Source organism: Mesoplodon bidens (genome assembly GCF_964165515.1).
Source record: "Mesoplodon bidens genome assembly, contig: HAP1_SCAFFOLD_1377, whole genome shotgun sequence".
In the NCBI taxonomy this organism is placed as follows: domain Eukaryota; kingdom Metazoa; phylum Chordata; class Mammalia; order Artiodactyla; family Ziphiidae; genus Mesoplodon; species Mesoplodon bidens.
The window spans coordinates 14,897-31,773 of NW_027671956.1; the positions used below are offsets into that span (position 1 = coordinate 14,897).

The 16,877-nt window shown below is 45.5% G+C and overlaps 1 protein-coding gene and 1 long non-coding RNA gene across 2 annotated transcripts in view; one reads left to right on the top strand and one right to left on the bottom strand.

The window, feature by feature from the left end:
- Window positions 1-16,877, top strand: part of LOC308610746 — a 41,599-nt gene that overhangs the window by 11,284 nt on the left and 13,438 nt on the right. Inside the window, exons 4-7 of the long non-coding RNA XR_014014638.1 lie at window positions 1,620-1,918; window positions 5,010-5,814; window positions 6,561-6,677; window positions 13,503-13,801. This is a non-coding gene — a long non-coding RNA (uncharacterized lncRNA). The remainder of the gene's footprint in view (window positions 1-1,619; window positions 1,919-5,009; window positions 5,815-6,560; window positions 6,678-13,502; window positions 13,802-16,877) is intronic.
- On the bottom strand, window positions 6,686-9,763 carry LOC308610745 (protein FAM170A-like). Its single transcript, XM_081259768.1, has one exon. The coding sequence runs from the start codon at window positions 8,561-8,563 to the stop codon at window positions 7,874-7,876; it is 690 nt and encodes a 229-aa protein (XP_081115894.1). The 5' UTR covers window positions 8,564-9,763; the 3' UTR covers window positions 6,686-7,873.

Genomic DNA, 16,877 nt, shown 5'->3' on the forward strand with positions numbered 1-16,877 from the left:
GTGACACGTTCTCAGTCCCCCTCTTCCTAGAGAAGGTTCAGTTTGGCAGAAACCCATGTGCCCCAGACAAGTTGCCCCCCACATACCTCCTCCCTTCTGGGCAGTTTCCTGGGACTCTTCATTTTCCAGGCGTTTCCTCTTTTGTTGCCGTTCCATCGTACCAACTAGAAGTCTCCCTTAGAAGATGCCTCAAGAGACGTCCAACTCCTCCTCTCCCCTACAGGTTGGCCCTTGTTGGCTCTTGGGCAATCCGTTGAAATGATTCAATACAAATAAAAATAGTCAAGTCTCCTAAATGGCTGAAAAACTTGTACCACTTAGTGAACCAGCAGTGCTGCCTAGTGCTCACCAGGGCTGTTAAGTTTCCAAGGTTGCCAGGCGCACAGCAGGATTCTGTGACCTCAAGGATGACATCAGAGCATTCTGTGGACCTAGGTTCAGCACAGTCTCTGCAATAGCACAGGCCCCGTTTTCAAGAACAATTCCTTTTTCCCAGCCGAACCTTTCCCGTGAAAGGGAAAGGTTCATACCATATCCATTATAAATTGTATCATACCGTATCTATTATAAAATGAACATTTTGATGGGAGATCTTTTAATGTCTTTTATATAGAGATTTAATATGAATATTTTAAATGGTCTCCAGTTTCCCTGTGGATTATTGACATTTTAAACTCTGCACTTCAGTTTTCCCTCAATCCCTGTAATTTTGTCACGGTTATTTCTGTACTTAAAGAGGAGTAACAATATAATTGATTTCTTCATTTTTTTCCCATCTCTTTCCAAGGTACTGGATTTGATTGTGTCTTACGAATGAGTGAAAAATGCTAGTCCTTGAGTCAGGACATTGGGCCCTTTACCAAGTAACTCAACCTGTCTGGGCTTCAGCTTCTGTATGTGCGAGCAAGAGGCTTGGCCTAGCTGACTTTTCAAATGCTGTGTTTCTTTGATTCACTCTCACGTACTGATCTGCTACTTAAGAAGAGGGTCTCTTCTCATAAAGTGAGAACAGTCGTTTTCTAATCCTTGGGTTGGGTGGAGTTTTTAGTGGTCGTACTCAGTTTGTTAGTTATATTTACTTTTACGTATGCTTAGCTCTAAATTTAATTTATATGGCTCTTGTGACTATTTTTAGATCTTCTTTTTTTCTTATTTTCTTTTACAGTTTCTAATTTGTTATCGCCAGTGTAGAGGAGCCTGATTGATTTTTAAACTGTATTGATCTTGTATGTGTGTGCTTTGTTGAACCGTCTTCTTCGTTCCTGCTAGTTTATCTGTGGGTTCTTTTGGGTCTCCTAGATAAATGAGCATATTAAATGTAAATAATGTGTTCTTTAGATAAAGTTTATTTTCTTGCATCTCTCTATATAAAAGCAATATGTTGAATTGATTTAAATATTTAAATACTTACATACCTGTTATCACAATCTAACCTTCTTTATCTTCTCTTATTTTCTTCCAATCAATATTATGTTTTCAAGATTTATCCACGTGAATCCATATAGATCTAGGTCTTTGATTTTTGACCGTTTGGTATTATTTCATCACATGCGTATAGCATCATTTATTTTCCATTCAAGCATTATTGGACAATTGGATTGTTTCCCTCCCTTCTCTAGAACAAACAACGTTTCCTAGAATATCCCTGAAGATGTCTGACAGTCGAGAAGGGCCAGGCTGCCCGAAGGATTGCTACTTGCTTTTAGCCACGTTCCAACAGGCCATCTCCAGCCAGCAATTTGAAGCACAGCTGAAATGAAAACTCCCCCAAATGTGGAGGTCGTAGGAGCTTCCTAGAAGGTGGGAGGTTCATGATAGGCATCCTGCTGGGATCCCAGGGGAGTCTGAGCTGGCCTGAACCTCATCTTCCTCCTCCACCTCTCAAGAGAAATGTGGAGGAAAGAAGACTTCAAAACCTGTGAGTAGGCAGAGGGAGAGAGATTGGGGGCCGAAGCTGCAACTGAGGTCTTGGAGTGGGCTGTGAGGACGCAGAGCCTCTAGAGAGCCAGGCTCTGCCTTCTGAGCACTTCTCCCCTAAGGCTGCTCGTCATTCAGGTGATACCAGCCATATAGAGCCGACTCGGCCCACACTGTCACAGAAAGCCTTATCAGAATCTCTTCTTCTTCATACACTCTTGTGTCTGTTACTTGGTTATTGCCTTTGGTGCTCCACTGATGTGAACCACAGTCGCCAGGGGATGGAGGACACTAGTGACCCATCTTGCTCTGTGGCCTCAGTCCACAGCTTGAGGGTAAGGGAAGAGGCCAAATGAAGGTCAAGAAGGAAAGATGGCGTTTGAAGAGAAGACCTGAGTTAAGGGTGTCTTCTCAAGGCTTGATGAATGAAATGTAGCTCCAGTACCTGAAGTCCTGCTTGTTCTCAAGGCTGACCACGGGGCTGGGTGGGCTGGGTGCACTCAGTGAAGGAACCGTATACACTTAGTATTTCCTTGCTTGCTCACACTTGCCCTCGTCTGATACACACTCTGCAAGACTGATCTTCCCCTGAAACAACTTTCCACCTGCCACTGTCATCTCGTGAACATTTGCTTCCCCTTCCTAGTGTCCCCCTAGAATGCCATTGCCGCCAATTCATAATTTGATAATCATGCTTCTTACCATAGTCTCAGCAACTTCTGATAAATTTTATTCACTTTATTCCATAGTCTTCACACATCAGTAATCTTCCTTAACTTCCTAGCTGCAGGTTAACCCATTCGGAATCATTTCTTTTTCTTTCTCTTCTTTGGCAAATCCCTTCTATCTTTTAAGGTCTTTTTCTTGTCTCTCTACCATCCTGCCTTCCTGAACTTCTTTTTTTTCCGTTTAAGTAACCTTTCAATCTCCTTCCCCAATTTCCTCATAAACATTGAGAGTTTATTCCTCACACGTTAGAGAGCGGTTTATGAATGGCCACGCATAATGGACTCAGAATGAGTTGGCACCCCCGAGGTACCTGTCTTGCTGGGGAGCCACAGGTGGAGGGCTGGCTGCTGGACACATGTTTGCATGGAGTCAGGCTGAGTGGCCTCAGGGTGTTTGCTCTGCACTTGTGTGTGTTTCTCCCTAGTTGGTTTCCTTGTCCAGCCACCTGTGACCTCCCTCCATCCAGCCCAGGGAATCCTTCTCATCACAGGGGTAGGACGTTTGTCTCGTTTTCCATCACATCCTTTCCCCAAAGTTTGGTTGTGAGTTGCTCCCATTCCAAAGACCTTTCCTCTTTGAAGAGAAGAGAGAAAATCTTTTCTCTCCTTTCCTCTCACTTCACTTCTGCTCTAGTATCTCCTCCGTCCAGAATGGCCCCCTGACTCAAATGGGTGTAGATCCGAAGATGGCAAGAAATGCCAGCAATTCTGAAGTAATAATACGGATGTATCAGGAACACTTGAAAACCTTTATCCCGCCACATTCAAAAAAATTGCACTTCCAGTGTATTCAGAGTCTCAGTGTAGAAACACAAATGATGTAGAAGTTGAATGACACTCAAGTTTTTCTTTCCTCCTTTCCTGATTTATTCTAATCCTCCAAGTTAACATGATTAACTATCTGTTATGTAACCTTTCAGACATTTTCTACACATGCACACTTTTCTTTTTCTCACATAAGAGTGTGAACTAGGTCACTTTCAACATGCTGTGATACTGTGATTCACTGTCTCCCACCGAGTCATCCACTGATAAAGTAATCTGTTTCATGGAGAAATATGTCCAATAGCTAATAGCCAATGTCTGTGGAGTGCTTGCTCTGTGTCGGTTTCTTGTAACTACTTTACAGATCTTTTGTACAAGGTACCCATGGACCAGGTACAATTATAACCCCCAAGTGACAGATAAGTGCAGATAAGTACAAATAAATACAGAGGCCAAGTGACTTGCCCAAGACACTGGAGCAAATCAAAATCCATGCCTCTGTAATCATTTTGCTCTATTGCCTCTGTCTGGGAGGCTTGATGATTTGGCAAGTAAAACCTTAAATATCATGTTCCATTTTTATATCTCTGACACAAGCGTGGGGCTGTGATACGGGGTAACTAACCTGACTACTTTTGAAAACCCTTATGCACCTGGATGAAAGTAAGCCAGGGACTGCAAGCTCTAGATTTAAGGTTTCCTAGCAACTTTTAAAAAGAGCTTCTTGAATGCAATTTATGTAATGTCAAGTCTAGGATGTAGTCCAGATAGTAACAGAAAAATGGAGATATGTAGAAAAATAGTTCAAGTTGACAAGTATTGGGAGTGTAGTAGTTTTGGGGCCAGCATGTAGACCACAGGAGAACTTGCTGTTTCCATCCCAAAGGGAAGAGCCCTACGTTGCAACTGCCAAGGTCCCTGGGGCAGCAAGTGTGTTCACTGCTTAGTAAAGAAGCATCCTCAGTTTGATAGAATCATATGGGAGCCTTACATTTGGTTAGCCGTTCTACATTCTTGATGTAATGATATTTTCAGGGTGTGGGAGGGTATCAAGCTCTGAAAATACCCTTGGAGAGATTTGCTTATTAAGTTTGGCTTTTTCAATCTCCCTACTACTTCTTTACTAAGCACCAGGAGGTTTCCTTCACTTTTCAGAACCATGTTGTTTTTCCCTTGTCTAATGAACTTTGAAATACTTTTGGATGAGCTATTAAATTTGGGAAAAAATAAACATCTCTTTAAAACAAGGAAGATAATAACAATGACACGTAGAAAAAGCTCTAAAACAGAGAATATCCTCCATTATGGCTAATGACTGGGGGTGGAAAGTTCGTGCTCGCTGTCCAGGATGTAGAAATAAAAGCTGAGGAGGCGCTGAGGCATCTCCTGGATCTCTATAAGCCTCCATCATTTCTGATGAGTAGGGTTGACAGATAAAATATAGGCTGTTTAGTTAAATATGAATGTCAGAAAAACAACGAGTACATTTTGAAGATAAGTATGCCCCAAATAGTACATAGGATCTACTTATACTAAAAATAATGACTTATTATTCATGTGAAGTTCAAGTTTAACTGGGTATCCTGCATTTTTATTTAGTAAATCTGACAGCCCTACTGATGATCCACAATGGAGGCAGTTGAGGAGCGGTACATGCTGGCTCTCGGACAGTCAGGAATGGCTTCAGCAGATCCAGGTACAGTATGAAATTCTTTTTGGAGGTAGCTCAGAAGCCATGGCCAGCCCTTGACTGCAAGTACTGCCTCGGGTTTCCCTGAGGTGGGGTAAACCGTCCTCTTAATGGCCTTTTGGTAAGTCTGGAAGACCATATCCAAGGGGAGCCCCAAAGTCAGTTTCATCCTCACAACCATGTTTCCAATTCCTGGAATTGGCTGCATGTGACTCACAAGAGATAAGGAGGTTTGTGAAAATTGGGAGTGTCATAGCTTGAACCCTTTGTAGGTAAAGTTTTGGTGTTCTGAGAGTTTTAACAGGAGCAATGTGAAAGACTCCAGGTCCCCGGGTAGATAGAAATAATCCTGTTCTACTTCTGTGTATGGGACAAGTCTGTAGTAGCTCACAGAGCAAATATCTGGTCTTAGAAAGACTGATCCAAGCTTGGATGTTTCTGGTGACAAGGCAAGGTCGTGAGTTTGAAGTTCACCTTTTATGGTTGAGGAGACAATGAAGTTGTCAGAAGGGCAATCGTGGAGGAGACGTTGGCTTCATCCATTGTGCAGGCTTGTATATGTGGTTCTATGTAGATTGTGTTTCAAAGGTGGAGCTTGTTTACAATTACGAACACTCTCTGACGTGCTTTTTGGACCTTCATTCCCAGAGCAAGAGCAGTGCCGAGGCCCTAGAAATGCCATGGATACTCTGAGCTGTCAGTGGCATTTCCCAGGTACTGTTCCCTTGGTGCTGCTCCTTGAAATGTCCAAAGGGATTATCATCTGTTTTGTGGCCGGTCCTAGCATTGTGAAAGGAAGCTGCTGCACCGGGCTCAGAGGATTTCGGCTGTGGTGGGAGGAGGAGGAGGAGTACTACGACTATAAATTGTATCACACCATATCTATTACATCTTGAGAGTGGGCTTGGGGGGTTATGAAGGGGGACTTTTATTGTACTTTTATACATTGTCCCCTTGAAAATAATTCAATTTTTAAAAATTAGTTAATTTATTTTGGGCTGCATTGGGTCTTTGTTGCTGCTAGCGGGCGTTTTCTAGTTGCAGTGAGCGGGGGCTACTCTTGGCTGTGGTGCACGGGCTTCTCATTGCAGTGGCTTCTCTTGTTTGCGGAGCACGGGCCCTAGGCATGCAGGCTTCCGTAGTTGTGGCACGTGGGCTCAGTAGTTGTGACACACGGGCTCTAGAGCGCAGGCTCAGTAGTTGTGGCGCACGGGCTTAGTTACTCCGTGGCACGTGGGATCTTCCCAGAACAGGGCTCGAACCCATGTCCCCTGCATTCGCAGGCATATTCATAACCACCGCGCCAGCAGGGAAGCCCAATGATTCAGTTTTTTATAAAGAGAATATTCCTAATATTCTTCCAAAAGTTTAAAAATACATAGTTGGATAACACTATGAAAAATTAACTGACACTTTTTTTATTATTTCTCTTTGCTCCCTGGATTTTTTTCCCCCTCCAGTCAGCTAGGCACTCTGAGTTCACTGCATTAGGAAGGTAAAGACTCAGCAGAAATGAGGGAGAAAAAAAGAAAATCCTCAGCTTTGGAATGTTCAAAACAGAGGCCACAGTAGAACAGGTGAGAATTCTGTGCACAAAAAATAAATCTCGTCTCAAATGTAACAAAGTATTCTTTGCACTGGGAGGCAGGAGAGGGAGGGAGGGAAGGACTGAAGGAGAGAGATCAGTGTGGCCAGGGACATGGAGACTGTGCTTGAGGACGATAGGCCCAGGAAGAGAATCAGAATCTGGGGAAGATTCAGCCTGCACGCGATCATTGCCTCCAGCCAGCACCCTCATCTCAGACCTCGGGAAATTCAGAGAGAGAGTGGGAGTAGGTCAGGAGGGCCACGGGCATAGTCTGTGTGGCAGGGGTTGTGGCCATTCCCTATTTGTGAGGAGTCCCCAGCAATTTGCAGGCCTCTTCTAGAAAATGCTGGCGGACGTCTCTAGTGCTTATGTGAAAGCTTGTTCACAAACCTTGAAAGATACAGATGTAGATGACAGATTAGATAGAAAAATGTAATTAACTAAAACCTCCAGGAAAGGTTTGGAAAATGCCCTTTATTGCATAGGATGTTCATATTGTCATATGATGTTAGACTGAGTGCCGGTCCCTTCATCCTCCTTCAGACCACGGCGTTCTGTCTGCTACTATCCCGAGGGTCCTTTCTTCTCCCTGGAAGGGATAAAACAAATGAGGTAGAACAGGAAGAGATAAGAAGCACTCCAAGCTCTGCTGGTCAGGGTTACCCTCCAGCGTTGCCTTAATGCTCAGAGCCACACATACCACAGTGAGCTTGGCTCCAGATCAACTACCACGCAACGAAGGTTCTGGAACACTTCCATGTCTCGGGGAACCTCATTTCCACGTGACTCTCTTTCGTATTCCCCTTTGTCACAGAAGGCTAGGTACAGTGGTCCAGGTGAGATCTCAGCTCAGGCCCAAGGCTCTCAGACCTCAAAGTTCCGGTCCTGCAAGGGCCCCTGTCCTCTCTTCAGACCACTCCTGGCTCTCTCTGCCGACAAGGAGCTGCTGGTGGTACGTCCTCTAAGAGTTGAGGCCCATCGTGCAGACCCTGAGAAAATTCCTAGGAAAAGGCTCCACCTTCTTGTCGAAGTCAACAGAGCTCAATTCCTTTGGAAGTGCTGGGTGTGTCCCAAGTTGATGCAACTGCAGAGCCATTAGGTAAACCAGCACATGTGTGCGGCCCCTTCCCTTAGACTCCTCTGGGCCCTCGTGACATAGGCTCAGAAGAGTGCCAGCCTCAAGCCTTACCTCTTCCAAGGCCACACCGTCTCCAGGATCTTCTGTCCCATGAATCTCAGTTGCTGTGTGGAACTCAAAAGAGAGAAAAGACCCTGCCTCCGGGGTCTCTTCGGGCTGGGGCCTTCTAGCTTCTCTTCCTCGTCCTCGTCGTCCTGCTCGTCCTGCTCGTCCTGCTCGTCCTCCTCGTCCTCCTCGTCCTCAGAGGTGGTCTCGGATTCCACATTGCCCTCCTCCTCAGGGGTGCTCTCGAATTCCACATTGCCCATCCACTGGGCGATGTTGAGATGAAAGACACGGCAGCTGAAGCCCTCCAGGATGCCGAACTTCACGTGCTGCTGGAGGATCTCCAAGGTGGGCAAGACCCGGCAGCAGGCCATGCACCTGAAGCCGGTCTCCATGGTCACCATCCAGTCCGGTGTCTTGGCCCTGGGTGTCTCCTGGACGGCAGGTGGCCCTGATGGGCTGCCTGGCTCTGCCCTTTCCTCATACTCTTTCTCCTCCCCAGTGGGCTCACTGTCAGACAGGAGGCTTTCGGTGGACACATCAGAGGGGTAAGTGCCTACTGTGCACGCATCCTCAGGAAGGGTCACTTCTTCTATCGTCAGCTGCTTTTCAGGCAACTCCAAGGGTTTCTTTGTCTTCCAGGAGACAGCTACACCCTTGTTCACTTGTACCTGCATGTAGTATATTTTCATGCCCCTTTCCTCTTTGTCTGGGTGCAGATCGTTCTTACAGGGTGAAGAGGGTGAGGAGGAGACACAGTGTGATGGGGGAGCAGTCTCCCCTGTTTCCTGAACCTGGGCTAGGGGTGCTTTAGGCTGGGCAGTTTCTCGATGTGATCTCCGGATTCCTGAAAAAGGAAATTAAAAACATCATAACATGCATGGGCCGTGCCAGAAGCTGAGGGAGCAGGTGTGGTAGACGAGAGAGGGACATTTGCATGACGTAGCTATGTCGTGAGCTTGGTGTCTGTTGGCCGTAGGACGGAGCGGTGTATCTGGTGTCATCTGTGGGCTTTTCATGTGCGTGTGGGGGGTTACTGGAGCGGTGTCTGTATACAGGGGTGTGCAGTATGGTGGTGAGGGCTGTGGTAACTGAGAGATGCGGGTGGATGCGTGTACGACGAGGAGTGTGAGTTTGGGAATATCGGTGGTGCATTACTTGTGGAATGGGGCTGTGGTGCTTGGGGTTTCTGTGTGCACTGAGAAGGTATGTGCCTGGAGGGCGGATGTATGTGTGAGCTGTGTGGACCTGAGCTGGATGGTGCTGCTCTCAGGCTGGAGATCTATGATGTAGAACTCTGTCCTTCTCTGGAAGCCAAGGCAAAGACAAAGCCTACATTTTCCTCTGAAGATGCTTAATCTGGTCCCTCTTCCCTCCACCTCAAGCCCAGACCTTTCCGGCCCCTGCTCCTTGACTTCCCCACCATGGTAGTACCAGGATTCACACACCCCCGCCCCAGACTCAGCTGGGATCCACGCCCTCGTAACAGCTCAGCCATCCTGCCCAGGCTCCTCCACAGAGCCCTCATCACCTCTGATGACCCTGGGTTTCCTCTCAGCCTCCCTGGGATCTGTGTGCCTCCTGCCTCACAGCCAAACACCCCCTCACCTGAGGAGCCCCGCGCCCTTACCAGCGTAGATGAGCTTGCGCGGAGAAGAAGCACAGGAGAAGTATGTAGAGGCAGAGGAGACCTCCCCTGCCCCTGGGCTGCAGCCTTGGGCCACCACAGTGGATCCAAGCTGAGGGGGATCCTCTTGTGACTTGGAGATTCCTGAGGGAGGAATGAAAGGCTCAGGGTGGGTTCATCAGTCCTCTCTGTCCACAAATATTTACCGAGTGTCTGGCACGTGTCAGGTGCAGTGAATACACACAGTTGAGATGGGGTTCCCAGTGGATACTCCAGTGTTTGATTCAAATCAGTACTTACTCTGTCACTGTCTTGTTGGTAATGTAGGCCTCGGTGGTGACTGAGTATGTGGGAAGAGTGAGTGATGTGTATCAGTTAAGTCTGTGGTAAGTGTGGGGTTGGCATGGGGAGCACGGTGGAGATGTGTCTTATCTGTGTCTGTGGCCTTTGTGTGCATGGTTTCTGTTCACAAGTCGGGAATTCTGGGACATGTAACTTTTCCTCATTACATGGTGTGGCTTGTATTTATGGTGTGTGTTCATTCATTGATTCACCAAGATTCAGTAAGCAGCTACTTCTGTGTATCCGGCACTCTTCCATTGTTGTAGTCTCTGGTAACGCTGCGCATTCTAGTAGGGGAAGACACACACTAAACAAAACTACAATAAATATATGATACCTGAGCTGGTGGCAAGTATATAAGGGTTGCCAGACTTAGCGAAGAAAAATACAGGGCACCCAGTTAAATTTCAGTTTCAGATAAACCCAGAATAATTTTCCAGTGTAAGTATTCCCATGCAGTATTTGGTCTTACTTTTAGTGTAAGTATGGCCCGTACAATATTGGGGACATACTGATACTGAAAAATTACTTGTTGTTTATCTGGAATTCAAATTGAACTGGCTAGCCCATATTTTATCTGGCAACCCTGACATGGGTTAGTGAGACTGTGGTTTACTGTGGTTTGTACAAAGCGGGTCTGGCATTACTCAAGAATGTGTTACAAGTGTGGTGTGTATGACACGTGACTGGTTCTTATAGAGGTATTTAGCGATGGCTGAAGTTAGCTGTGTTTGTGCGAGAGTTGAGGAGATACATATATATATAGTGTGTGTGTGTGTGTGTGTGTGTGTGTCCTATATATATAGTGTGTGTGTCTATATACATATCTCATCTCCAGCGTTTGGTGTTGGAGGAGAGGATTGTGATACAGGTGGGTTGTATGAGAACGTAGTACAGGAGGGATGCGTGTATATACCTCCATGTGCTGTGTGTGGTTTAATACGGAAGTTATATGTGGGGTGTGTGATACTTTTGCTGTATCAGAGTGTCCATGGGTGTATGAGTTACTGTCTCATAAAACACCCCTACCAAGAGTTCTCTATACACTCTTACATACACCGAGTGTCAGCCAGGTCCAGGCAGGGTGTCAAGAACTGTACCACGCAGAGTTTATATCTGATAAGCACTCTACCCCCATTCATCCTGCTCTTCTCAGCACTACCCCCTCCGCCCACCCCCACCCCCCCACAGGAACATAGAGAAAAATATTCTGAATGGTCAGGGGCAGTCATTGCCTTCCCTAGCCTGTCCCAGCCACTGCCTGAAAATCTGCCTGCTGTCTAGAGCTCCATTCCCAGGGCCCATCCTACAGTCTCCAGGGCCCTGGGCCTGGTAGGAGCTACTGGGCTCTAATCTGGGGCAGAGACCTCTAGCTGGAGCTCTGGGGTGACCACCCCCTCCCAGGGCAAGGTACTCGCCTACACCTACATTTAATGCACGCAGGCACCACGTGGCCCGTGGCTCTCAGAGCTCCCCGCAGGACCCTGAGGACATTTCTCACCCTCGCCCACGCGGTCTCAGTCTCTGGAAAGCCCTTCCCTTCCCTCGGTCTCCTTTGGGAGATTCTTCCTGTTGAAGGAATAAAACCTCCTTGCTTTCAATATGACACCATCCCTAGGCAAACAATCGTCTTTCGAAGTGCATTCCACTTGTCAAGATATTTTTCAACAGGGCCTTCAGCTCATGGGGCTTCTCTTTCCAGTTGGTAAAAGAGGCCAAGCAACTCATGGGTCTCTCTCAGCATCCTTGCATCCTTCACATCCCCCACCTCATGACCCCAGGGAAAGATCCAAGAGAATAAGAGAGAAATCGGGGACTGAGAAAAGCTGCACCTCTAGGTCTGTGCAAGCAGGATGCAGCCTGCTGTGAGTCCGACAAAGCTCCAGGCCCGGCAGCCCCAGGAGAGAGTCCTCAGACCAGCGGAGCTGACCTCCCATCTCCCAGGGGGCATCTGGCCGTTCTGTGCCGTCTCACACCACAGGGAGCCTCCGGATGGCTACGGCAGCATCAGTGAGACAAGGTCTCTCGCTCCCTGCTTCACAGGTGACACGTTCTCAGTCCCCCTCTTCCTAGAGAAGGTTCAGTTTGGCAGAAACCCATGTGCCCCAGACAAGTTGCCCCCCACATACCTCCTCCCTTCTGGGCAGTTTGCTGGGACTCTTCATTTTCCAGGCGTTTCCTCTTTTGTTGCCGTTCCATCGTACCAACTAGAAGTCTCCCTTAGAAGATGCCTCAAGAGACGTCCAACTCCTCCTCTCCCCTACAGGTTGGCCCTTGTTGGCTCTTGGGCAATCCGTTGAAATGATTCAATACAAATAAAAATAGTCAAGTCTCCTAAATGGCTGAAAAACTTGTACCACTTAGTGAACCAGCAGTGCTGCCTAGTGCTCACCAGGGCTGTTAAGTTTCCAAGGTTGCCAGGCGCACAGCAGGATTCTGTGACCTCAATGATGACATCAGAGCATTCTGTGGACCTAGGTTCAGCACAGTCTCTGCAATAGCACAGGCCCCGTTTTCAAGAACAATTCCTTTTTCCCAGCCGAACCTTTCCCGTGAAAGGGAAAGGTTCATACCATATCCATTATAAATTGTATCATACCGTATCTATTATAAAATGAACATTTTGATGGGAGATCTTTTAATGTCTTTTATATAGAGATTTAATATGAATATTTTAAATGGTCTCCAGTTTCCCTGTGGATTATTGACATTTTAAACTCTGCACTTCAGTTTTCCCTCAATCCCTGTAATTTTGTCACGGTTATTTCTGTACTTAAAGAGGAGTAACAATATAATTGATTTCTTCATTTTTTTCCCATCTCTTTCCAAGGTACTGGATTTGATTGTGTCTTACGAATGAGTGAAAAATGCTAGTCCTTGAGTCAGGACATTGGGCCCTTTACCAAGTAACTCAACCTGTCTGGGCTTCAGCTTCTGTATGTGCGAGCAAGAGGCTTGGCCTAGCTGACTTTTCAAATGCTGTGTTTCTTTGATTCACTCTCACGTACTGATCTGCTACTTAAGAAGAGGGTCTCTTCTCATAAAGTGAGAACAGTCGTTTTCTAATCCTTGGGTTGGGTGGAGTTTTTAGTGGTCGTACTCAGTTTGTTAGTTATATTTACTTTTACGTATGCTTAGCTCTAAATTTAATTTATATGGCTCTTGTGACTATTTTTAGATCTTCTTTTTTTCTTATTTTCTTTTACAGTTTCTAATTTGTTATCGCCAGTGTAGAGGAGCCTGATTGATTTTTAAACTGTATTGATCTTGTATGTGTGTGCTTTGTTGAACCGTCTTCTTCGTTCCTGCTAGTTTATCTGTGGGTTCTTTTGGGTCTCCTAGATAAATGAGCATATTAAATGTAAATAATGTGTTCTTTAGATAAAGTTTATTTTCTTGCATCTCTCTATATAAAAGCAATATGTTGAATTGATTTAAATATTTAAATACTTACATACCTGTTATCACAATCTAACCTTCTTTATCTTCTCTTATTTTCTTCCAATCAATATTATGTTTTCAAGATTTATCCACGTGAATCCATATAGATCTAGGTCTTTGATTTTTGACCGTTTGGTATTATTTCATCACATGCGTATAGCATCATTTATTTTCCATTCAAGCATTATTGGACAATTGGATTGTTTCCCTCCCTTCTCTAGAACAAACAACGTTTCCTAGAATATCCCTGAAGATGTCTGACAGTCGAGAAGGGCCAGGCTGCCCGAAGGATTGCTACTTGCTTTTAGCCACGTTCCAACAGGCCATCTCCAGCCAGCAATTTGAAGCACAGCTGAAATGAAAACTCCCCCAAATGTGGAGGTCGTAGGAGCTTCCTAGAAGGTGGGAGGTTCATGATAGGCATCCTGCTGGGATCCCAGGGGAGTCTGAGCTGGCCTGAACCTCATCTTCCTCCTCCACCTCTCAAGAGAAATGTGGAGGAAAGAAGACTTCAAAACCTGTGAGTAGGCAGAGGGAGAGAGATTGGGGGCCGAAGCTGCAACTGAGGTCTTGGAGTGGGCTGTGAGGACGCAGAGCCTCTAGAGAGCCAGGCTCTGCCTTCTGAGCACTTCTCCCCTAAGGCTGCTCGTCATTCAGGTGATACCAGCCATATAGAGCCGACTCGGCCCACACTGTCACAGAAAGCCTTACCAGAATCTCTTCTTCTTCATACACTCTTGTGTCTGTTACTTGGCTATTGCCTTTGGTGCTCCACTGATGTGAACCACAGTCGCCAGGGGATGGAGGACACTAGTGACCCATCTTGCTCTGTGGCCTCAGTCCACAGCTTGAGGGTAAGGGAAGAGGCCAAATGAAGGTCAAGAAGGAAAGATGGCGTTTGAAGAGAAGACCTGAGTTAAGGGTGTCTTCTCAAGGCTTGATGAATGAAATGTAGCTCCAGTACCTGAAGTCCTGCTTGTTCTCAAGGCTGACCACGGGGCTGGGTGGGCTGGGTGCACTCAGTGAAGGAACCGTATACACTTAGTATTTCCTTGCTTGCTCACACTTGCCCTCGTCTGATACACACTCTGCAAGACTGATCTTCCCCTGAAACAACTTTCCACCTGCCACTGTCATCTCGTGAACATTTGCTTCCCCTTCCTAGTGTCCCCCTAGAATGCCATTGCCGCCAATTCATAATTTGATAATCATGCTTCTTACCATAGTCTCAGCAACTTCTGATAAATTTTATTCACTTTATTCCATAGTCTTCACACATCAGTAATCTTCCTTAACTTCCTAGCTGCAGGTTAACCCATTCGGAATCATTTCTTTTTCTTTCTCTTCTTTGGCAAATCCCTTCTATCTTTTAAGGTCTTTTTCTTGTCTCTCTACCATCCTGCCTTCCTGAACTTCTTTTTTTTCCGTTTAAGTAACCTTTCAATCTCCTTCCCCAATTTCCTCATAAACATTGAGAGTTTATTCCTCACACGTTAGAGAGCGGTTTATGAATGGCCACGCATAATGGACTCAGAATGAGTTGGCACCCCCGAGGTACCTGTCTTGCTGGGGAGCCACAGGTGGAGGGCTGGCTGCTGGACACATGTTTGCATGGAGTCAGGCTGAGTGGCCTCAGGGTGTTTGCTCTGCACTTGTGTGTGTTTCTCCCTAGTTGGTTTCCTTGTCCAGCCACCTGTGACCTCCCTCCATCCAGCCCAGGGAATCCTTCTCATCACAGGGGTAGGACGTTTGTCTCGTTTTCCATCACATCCTTTCCCCAAAGTTTGGTTGTGAGTTGCTCCCATTCCAAAGACCTTTCCTCTTTGAAGAGAAGAGAGAAAATCTTTTCTCTCCTTTCCTCTCACTTCACTTCTGCTCTAGTATCTCCTCCGTCCAGAATGGCCCCCTGACTCAAATGGGTGTAGATCCGAAGATGGCAAGAAATGCCAGCAATTCTGAAGTAATAATACGGATGTATCAGGAACACTTGAAAACCTTTATCCCGCCACACTCAAAAAAATTGCACTTCCAGTGTATTCAGAGTCTCAGTGTAGAAACACAAATGATGTAGAAGTTGAATGACACTCAAGTTTTTCTTTCCTCCTTTCCTGATTTATTCTAATCCTCCAAGTTAACATGATTAACTATCTGTTATGTAACCTTTCAGACATTTTCTACACATGCACACTTTTCTTTTTCTCACATAAGAGTGTGAACTAGGTCACTTTCAACATGCTGTGATACTGTGATTCACTGTCTCCCACCGAGTCATCCACTGATAAAGTAATCTGTTTCATGGAGAAATATGTCCAATAGCTAATAGCCAATGTCTGTGGAGTGCTTGCTCTGTGTCGGTTTCTTGTAACTACTTTACAGATCTTTTGTACAAGGTACCCATGGACCAGGTACAATTATAACCCCCAAGTGACAGATAAGTGCAGATAAGTACAAATAAATACAGAGGCCAAGTGACTTGCCCAAGACACTGGAGCAAATCAAAATCCATGCCTCTGTAATCATTTTGCTCTATTGCCTCTGTCTGGGAGGCTTGATGATTTGGCAAGTAAAACCTTAAATATCATGTTCCATTTTTATATCTCTGACACAAGCGTGGGGCTGTGATACGGGGTAACTAACCTGACTACTTTTGAAAACCCTTATGCACCTGGATGAAAGTAAGCCAGGGACTGCAAGCTCTAGATTTAAGGTTTCCTAGCAACTTTTAAAAAGAGCTTCTTGAATGCAATTTGTGTAATGTCAAGTCTAGGATGTAGTCCAGATAGTAACAGAAAAATGGAGATATGTAGAAAAATAGTTCAAGTTGACAAGTATTGGGAGTGTAGTAGTTTTGGGGCCAGCATGTAGACCACAGGAGAACTTGCTGTTTCCATCCCAAAGGGAAGAGCCCTACGTTGCAACTGCCAAGGTCCCTGGGGCAGCAAGTGTGTTCACTGCTTAGTAAAGAAGCATCCTCAGTTTGATAGAATCATATGGGAGCCTTACATTTGGTTAGCCGTTCTACATTCTTGATGTAATGATATTTTCAGGGTGTGGGAGGGTATCAAGCTCTGAAAATACCCTTGGAGAGATTTGCTTATTAAGTTTGGCTTTTTCAATCTCCCTACTACTTCTTTACTAAGCACCAGGAGGTTTCCTTCACTTTTCAGAACCATGTTGTTTTTCCCTTGTCTAATGAACTTTGAAATACTTTTGGATGAGCTATTAAATTTGGGAAAAAATAAACATCTCTTTAAAACAAGGAAGATAATAACAATGACACGTAGAAAGAGCTCTAAAACAGAGAATATCCTCCATTATGGCTAATGACTGGGGGTGGAAAGTTCGTGCTCGCTGTCCAGGATGTAGAAATAAAAGCTGAGGAGGCGCTGAGGCATCTCCTGGATCTCTATAAGCCTCCATCATTTCTGATGAGTAGGGTTGACAGATAAAATATAGGCTGTTTAGTTAAATATGAATGTCAGAAAAACAACGAGTACATTTTGAAGATAAGTATGCCCCAAATAGTACATAGGATCTACTTATACTAAAAATAATGACTTATTATTCATGTGAAGTTCAAGTTTAACTGGGTATCC